The sequence below is a fragment of the Durio zibethinus genome, chromosome 26 (assembly GCF_047325235.1).
Source record: "Durio zibethinus cultivar Kanyao isolate XHJ-2024 chromosome 26, ASM4732523v1, whole genome shotgun sequence".
Lineage (NCBI taxonomy): Eukaryota > Viridiplantae > Streptophyta > Magnoliopsida > Malvales > Malvaceae > Durio > Durio zibethinus.
In genome coordinates, this window is record NC_143187.1 from 13907115 (window position 1) to 13915308 (window position 8194).

General features: G+C 35.6%; 2 protein-coding genes across 2 annotated transcripts; one reads left to right on the top strand and one right to left on the bottom strand.

Moving 5' to 3' along the window:
- Window positions 1-233: 233 nt before the first annotated feature.
- LOC149511370 (uncharacterized) lies at window positions 234-1209 on the bottom strand. The gene is made up of 2 exons (XM_089755166.1): window positions 1137-1209; window positions 234-1006 (listed from the first exon to the last, which is right to left on the bottom strand). Exons 1-2 carry the CDS (start codon window positions 1207-1209, stop codon window positions 234-236), a joined length of 846 nt encoding a protein of 281 aa, XP_089611292.1.
- Window positions 1210-4212: 3003 nt separating this feature from the next.
- LOC111275284 (heavy metal-associated isoprenylated plant protein 7-like) lies at window positions 4213-7871 on the top strand. Its single transcript, XM_022860515.2, has 5 exons — window positions 4213-4368; window positions 4664-4829; window positions 4991-5187; window positions 6295-6385; window positions 7293-7871. Exons 1-5 carry the CDS (start codon window positions 4360-4362, stop codon window positions 7616-7618), a joined length of 789 nt encoding a protein of 262 aa, XP_022716250.1. The 5' UTR covers window positions 4213-4359; the 3' UTR covers window positions 7619-7871.
- The last annotated feature ends 323 nt before the right edge of the window (window positions 7872-8194 follow it).

An 8194-nucleotide genomic window follows, 5' to 3' on the forward strand; every position in this document is an offset into this window, starting at 1 on the left:
ACGGAAAGACGTAAAGCATTGACGCACTCATCTACCGACAACCAAAGTCAAGCACCACTAATAATTTTATTCACCCTCTTCCGGCTTTCAACCTTTCGAGTCACAACGCAAACGTCACCATGCAAACCGAAACTTCAAAGTCAAACCATTAACACCAAATTAAAAAAAAAAAAGTAAGAACGGATTTAACAAGGCACACACCCAATAGATGATATTATCCAGATTGCGGCATCTCACATGGTTGTACAAGCTGATGATTTTTGTTCACTCGAGTCATAACAACAACGGCTTTGACAACTGCTGCTGCATCTTCCACAAGAACATGGTCCACCACAACCGCTACAGGAAAAGTTACTGCACCTTTTACATGAATTGCCTTTGCAGCCACTACAAGAAAAGCTGCCGCAACCTTTACAACACCTGCTGTTGTTGCACCCGCCACAAGATATGCTGCCACACATTTTACAACCCCAGTTGTAGTATCCACTAGAAGACCAGCCATCGCATCCGCTACAAGAAGAGCTGCCGCACCCTTTACATGACCAAGACCAACTGCAGCACCCACTACCAGACTTGCTGTTACACCCCTTACAAGTGTTGCTGCTACAATTACTACAATGCCAGCTGATCCACCCATAACCTGAGCAGCTTTTGCACCCACTACCACCACACCCATTACAGCACATTCTTTTCCCACAATTCTCAGTGCATGCAAGTGGGAACGAAATACATTTACTCTGGTCGCATTGGCCTTCGGGATGCCATATATGGCATTCCTTACAAAATATCCCTACTATGTTGATAATTTTATTATCCTTCTTCTCAGGCTCTGGAGGCTTTTCTTCTTTAGGTGGAGCATCAGGCTTGATAGGCGTTTTAATCTCAATGCTTGTTATGCAACAACCGGCCTTGCTCCATATCTTTCTCTTTATGGACTCAGGATTGCTGGATCCCACAGTGATTGTCACCGTATTTTCCTTCTCATCGTATTTCTGGTCTCTTATTTCTGTTCAACATCATCACATCACACATAAGCTTAATCGGTCTTTAATTATGTTTAATCTCCCAAAACTTTTTTGTTCATGCATATACACAAGCATAGTGACAAAGGAGATATCGATGATCAGATCACTTGCCCGGATATTTGCAGAGTACTTTCTTGACCTTCTTACAGCAGCGGTAGCACTTAAGGTCTACTTTCAACACCATTGTTGTGGCCTATAACAATGCTCTTTATTATCAGTGAATATGATAGTTCAGAAAAATGTAGTAATATGTTATATCATCCTATATAATAAATTAAGAAAAAATTAATGCAATGTCATCCCATACAAAATAATTGGAAAAAGTATATGGTATTTCGTGGCAGTTTCTGCACCAATGTATAATATGTACAATTGATAGGTGGATCAATAAAACATGTATCAAAAGTGTCACGATTTCGTCCGTTTTAAACATATATATATATATATATATATATGTTATACTCCTACTATTTAGAATCGAACTGGTCTGGTTACCACTCCACTGTTTTATGACAATGATATATAGTACTATATTATAAGTACTTGTCATGCACATGCAAACTATCAAATCAAGTTGTTATTTGGCAAATTAAGGAAACTTTAGAGTTGATGAAATATATAGCATATACAAAGCAGTCTAGCTAATTTGTGAACGACAGACAACACATACAAATTAAATTACTAGCATAAGAAGAACATTTAGATAAAGTAAATAAATAATGGATGAGATTTCACACTTCTCACCTCCGCCATGGCAATGGATGATGGATGAAATCTAGTAAAAAGACAGCTGTGTTGTCAAATTATGTAGACTACAAGTGAACCAGAGTCAGAGAGAAACTAAGAGATGGTGTCTTCTACATCAATTTATCAACCCAAGTTGCTAAATAGCGTCTTAAATAGAGCAAGGACTGACTCTATGCACTGTCGACGCCTAATGAGAACCCACCATATATATTTTATATATAAGACGTTGATTTTCATGTATATACGACGATTATCTATATATATATATATATATATATAAATGCGTAAAATGTGGAAACTTAAATATCGAATCCCGTACACCCAATTATTCGTTTTGCATCTGCTGGATTGATAGGCACTTCTGACCTTTTCGTGGACTTGATCAGAATAAAATTTCTTATCCCCAACTAACGAACTAAGTTTAATTAGACCCAGAATCCACGCAAATCACCTAAAAGAATCCTTTTTGTAGCATGAAAAAGGATTCTTGTACGCGTCCATCCAAGTTTCTCATTTGATATTAATCAAGCAACTTCTTCGATCTTCCTTGGTTCTTTGTTATGAGATGACTTTTCGTGGAGACATCTTGAGTTCTTAACGTTGTATCCCATTAATGAAAACTTAAAAATTAGAAATTTTATACTATGATATATTTTCATTATTATTTCTAAGGTTCTATTGTTTGGTTTAATAGTTTTGGCATTTGTTTTTCAAATAACAAAAAAAAAATTGTAATATCCATCAAATGAAACTTAAAAATAATATATTTTATGTTATATTTAATGTATTAACTAGGTGTGGACATGGTCTTCTGACGTGTATTTAATTTAAGGATCTTGTTGGCAACATTTCGTTTTCAAACCGAACTTCTGAAAATAACTAAAATTTGATTAAAGAAAAGGAGAGAGGGTGGGTGGAAATAGAAAATTAAGTTCTATCTAATGCTTTCAACCATTAAAAAAAAAAAAAAAAAAGGAAAAGTTGTATGTGCAGCATCTGATATTTTAGTGGGTTCAAAGATATTTTGCCGAAAGCCAGAAAACCCAAAAAGTTGGAGTTCAAAATCCTTATTCCTTTCCTGGGCCTCTTGTTCATTACTGTTGGTCTGATAGTGCTGTAGTATTGAATGTTTTCAAAGCCTGGTCCTAGAGTCCAAAGCCCAAAGGCCTGTTGGTAGGCACTGTTTTCTGTTTTGTATCTTTTTTTTTTTAATTATTTTTCGGGTCTTCTGAATAATTTCAATCATACAAGCAATAATTATTTAATGACGATTAATCTTTGGATGGCCCTAGTTATATGATTAAGGTTGGCCCTGGCATTCGGGTTCTGCTATTTGCAATGTCATTTCAGTAGTGTTATTAAGTGGCAACTATACAATATACACGCATGGTTCTAATTATCATCAATAAATATAGCATATGATTTGTATAGTAATAAAAGTAATAGCAGCAGTAGTAGTAGTATTTCTACTTGCTATGATTAGAAATGAACCCAATTAGCTGTCAGTGTACTAGAAAACTTTGGCTGTGGATGTGAGCTATGCATATACGGAAGATTCTTTTGGGTAAGGGTAAGCGTCAACTTGTTTACGTGAAGACAGGAAATGTAATCAATCATCGTTTTCTTTTCTGCCCATCTTTTTCTCATACCACTTTGATCTTATTGGAGACTCGAAGAATAACGATAACGCTTATCATCACAAATGTCATTCGTTGAATGGTTCTCCAATTATGGGTTCCCACTTGATTCCTTCGTTTCCTGCCTTTTTCAAGATCCTGATAGCCTTCCCAGGCCGACCATAGATTGGGTTTTCGTGGAGTGTATGCCATTACTTGGACTCGGAAGTTGGAATCCAAAACCGTGGGCTCCATTCATATTATTGTTCACATCTCATATTTTTTATTTTTACTAAGTCATCCTCTGATAAGCATGTTTCTGCGCACCACAAGAAGTTGCACTTCAATTCATTTCATTCAAAAATCATACTCCTGTAATCCTGCATGATTAAATTTAGGGGTTAATGGAAGATCGGAAATTTCATTAACAGCCGTTGGATTTTGGACTTTTATCAACACCCAAAGTATGAAATCATCTCAGCCTGCAGGAACCCATTCAAAAAGGTTCATACTTCACATATATGTGCACTATATTAATCTATATATCACTAAAGTAATCACGCAGCTTTAATTAAGTCTTGGTTACATCGATAGGGTAATCTTAAACTTGTACAACATCAGCTTTAATGACGATGATGACCGTATGGACCCATATTGTCCTTTGCTTTTATTATCAACTGCAAGCAATTTAACAGGTGGAGAAGGGCAATTGATGAGATGCTGAGTCAGCTAAAGGACATATGTCTACCGTGTGTTAAACAACTCCACGTCAGATGTGCAGAATTACCACGTTATTTAAATCTCTTCTTTCTCCTCAGACCCCTAACTAAGAGAGAAGAGAGAGAGAGAGTTCATTAGAAAGAAAGAACAGGCAGCAAGCGAGAGTCCGAAGAAGTTCGTTGTTTGAATATCTAACTGCATCTGCTGATAAAACTTCTGAAGTAGAGAGTACTTTCCGAATCATCGCAGAGATGGGTGAAGTAAGCGTATCGATCTAATTACTATATAATATATATATGGAGTACTGTTATTTATTCTCCTTTTTTGGTTGTTGCATTCTTTATGCATGTCATTAAATGGCTTCTAATTACTAGCCATGGTTATTCGTCTGATCTCAAAGTTGAATAGCCTCTTCTTCCAATCCTTCAGTTTTGTGAGGTTTATGTAATTACAGTTGTTGGGTCTTTAGCTTTATATATTTATTAAATAGAATTCTTTTATTATAGCTCAAAGCAGATATATTGTTTGATTATGTTGTGTGCATGGCAACCGCAGGCGAACAGAGAAGAGAACAAAGGTGAAGAGAAAAAAGAAGAAGCCAAGGATGAAAAGAATAAGGAAGAGGAGAAAAAGGAAGAGCTTCCGGAGATTGTACTCAAGGTTGATATGCACTGCGAAGCTTGTGCCAGAAAAGTTGCAAAAGCCCTCAAAGGATTTGAAGGTCAGTAATAAATTTCCCTAAATTAACTTCTTTAATTAGCTCATATGAACCTGCTCCATTTTTCAGAGAAGATGATGCATAAATAGAAATTAAATGAGACAAATTTAATTAACCATACATTATTATTAGTTAATGTTGATGCTGGTACTATTTAATAATAGGAGTGGAGGATGTAGCCACAGATAGCAAGGCGAGTAAGGTAGTGGTGAAGGGAAAGACAGCAGACCCCATCAAGGTTTGTGAAAGGCTGCAAAAGAAAAGCGGTAGAAAAGTGGAGTTAATTTCACCTTTGCCAAAACCACCGCCAGAAGAGAAGAAGGAAGAAAACAAAGAACCCAAAGAAGAAAAAAAGGAAGAGGTAACCAAAAAATAAACAATTAAGAATGGCTTTCATTTCATAGTTACAGTATCAAAATCAAACATAATGATGAGTAATCATGAGTGCACCACTATCACATATAGTAGTATTGATGAATTTACAGTGGAAAAGTAGCAATAAGTACTCGCAGTGTCCGTTTTTGACGCACTAAAGTTGGTTGCTTAGACCTTTCGAGTGTCATAGGGATTGAAATACAATTAGTTTCAACCCCTTTTGGGCTTTGGAGTTTGAACTTCCTATACTGTGAAACCTGTGAGTGGTATAGCGTGCTGTTTCCATGCTGACATTGAAAGTAACAAAACAAATTGGCCATTGCCCACAGCCCACAGGGCACAGGCACGTATTTCAAAGAGGAAGGCGACTGTTTAGGATTTTGACCCCACGGTTCCATTCCGCAACAAGCATGTACGGCTGTGCTTTGCAGTACTGGCTGCAGCCATATGGGGTCAAGCCCTCACGCTCACGGGTTGAGACTAATTGAGATCCTAGCTTGATATATAATTAACTTAATTTACTTCGAATTGGAAAGCAACAATATTAAATCATTACTAGTGGTATTTATGTTTTGATAATTATATAGTAGTATCACTTTTGTTTCTTTTTGTCTTTGGTTTTGTTTCATATGTAGAAATAGCAGATTAATGCTAATAGTTTAAGACAATGAGATTTTTGTTTCTGGGTGGTAGGTGGATTATATAGATAGAACAAGAATAAATTCAATAGGTGGGTGGATTGAGTAGTGTTTGGTGGTGTTGTATTCTTGTTGACTGTTGAGCACATGCAGTTTGTCCTGTTTTTTCATCTCACCATCTCATTGGGTGTTGAGCCCGTCGGTTTCTTATGTCAGCTCCTGCTACAGATCTCTATCTACGTACCTTGGTGAATAAACCTAATAGAAAAAGTAATTATGTAATGTCAGGCTTAGAGATTGGGGCGGGGGTTACATAGAATTACAAGTAATACTAATTGATGTTCAAATAATTAATTACCATGCATCTTGGTTTGAGTTATACATTAATCTGTAGAGATTCAATTAATAATTACGGTTGAATGTGACCGTTAGTTGGTTTAATGATCTCTTGGCAGCCTCCTGCTGCGATAACGGTAGTGTTGAACGTTCGTATGCACTGTGAAGCATGTGCTCAAGTTTTGCAGAGGCGAATTCGAAAGATCCAAGGTACTATCCTATACCATATTATACTATACTATACTATATTGTGCAATTCTCCTCCGCTAGTTAGCAACCCAATTTCTGGATTATCTCAAGCTTTTTACTTTTTAACATTCATAATAACTATAAAACCCCAGCCTCCAAGTTATTACACATTATAGTAATTAAATATAAATGAAGGGCTATCAGATAAATAACAAGGTTATAAATAATAATAACTGTGTCATGAATATTGTGTTGAAGCTAGCTGCTTGGGACTACTTAATTTGGGACTTGACATCGCATCGGATTCTTTTCTTCGTTTGTGGGTAAAAGAATTCGGATTCTTTTCTCACAAAGATACAGAGAATTGAATTTGTAAAAAAAAAAAAAAAAAAGAAACTGGGCGTGTACTTCCCATATTGCATACAATGGTAAGAATTAAATTGATGATCATCCTAGCCAGTGTTTCGCTACCCTATTGACAATTGGGATATGTAGATATAATATAAAATGTATCAAAAAATATTTGATGAGTTAACTTATTCATCTCATTAGAATTAATTAAGTTAATTTATCAAAAAAAAATTTATGAACCATTTTTAAAGTGTATGAGATGAGTGAGTTTTTTTTTTTAATTATATAAATGGGTAAAATACTATCCATCGATCGATGTAAATATTTTCAACGGGTAATAACATTTTCATATCAGAATTAAGTTAGGATGGATGTAATTTCATATTTGTGAGAGTAAGTTGTTAAACAAGTTTTGCCCAGCTCCCCCATTGGGAAATTGAATTAGGGTTAGCCTCCAACTTTCGCCCTTGTTTCATTTCGTTATAATTATTAGTATATATTAATAATAAGGCTAACTAGTGGTGTGGTTTGATTAATTGAAGTTATTGCGTTGGGAATAATGCATGATTAATTGCAGGTGTGGAGTCAGTGGAAGCGGATGTGGGAAATGATAAAGTAATAGTAAAAGGCGTTGTAGATCCCACAAAGCTGGTTTATGATGTAAACAAGAGAACCAGAAAGCAAGCATCCATAGTGAAGGATGAAGAGAAGAAGGAAGAAGAGAAGAAAGAAGAGAAGGAAGAGAAAGAAGGAGAGAAGAAAGAGGGTGAAGAAGGCAAAGGAGAAGATGATAAGAAGAGTGATATCAAGCGAAGTGAATATTATCCATCCAAGTACTACTCCGAGTTTGCATATCCTCAAATTTTCAGTGATGAGAATCCAAATGCTTGCTCTCTCATGTAACCACCAATTTCAGTACTTCTAGTTAGCCAACCATGCAATTTTCCTGGTAGTTACCCTACCATCTATATATATAATAATGATAACATCTTGCCAGACGAAAGTGAGTGCTTAATCATGCCATCCTTGACGACATATCCTATGTAATTATAGGTCTTGTTTCTTGTCATCTTGAGTTCAGAACGATGTATGGTTATGGAGTACAGTTCAAGAGATCTTTAAGACGTTGTTTGTAATAATAATTGACTTTTCTGAAGTTTCTTTCTCTTAATTAATTCACATACCATAAAATAGCCAACAGAAGTATTTTGTAATCTTGCTAGATATAATTTGTTCATCTTTTTAACCATTCAAAATTTTAAATAATCATGGCAATCATTCTGTTAATTTCCTGAGCAAACATCACACTCTCCTTGATTATTTTTAAACTTCAGAAAATGTAATCGAAGATAGATGATCATTGCCTAGCAGATGTTATATATATTATATAGCAAAACATGAAATGATATATAACAAGTACTTTGTACCGGGGAGGCGATTAATTCAACTTGAGAGAACTCAAATTTGGAGGAATGTGTG

Excerpts from the sequence above, each read along its gene's own strand:
- LOC149511370 (XM_089755166.1), bottom strand. The coding sequence starts at position 1,209 with ATGGTGTTGAAAGTAGACCTTAAGTGCTACCGCTGCTGTAAGAAGGTC. Across the intron at positions 1,007-1,136 it reads AGTACTCTGCAAATATCCGG|AAATAAGAGACCAGAAATAC; the intron begins GCAAGTGATCTG and ends GATGTTGAACAG.
- LOC111275284 (XM_022860515.2), top strand. Across the intron at positions 4,830-4,990 it reads AGCCCTCAAAGGATTTGAAG|GAGTGGAGGATGTAGCCACA; the intron begins GTCAGTAATAAA and ends ATTTAATAATAG. Across the intron at positions 5,188-6,294 it reads AAGAAGAAAAAAAGGAAGAG|CCTCCTGCTGCGATAACGGT; the intron begins GTAACCAAAAAA and ends ATCTCTTGGCAG.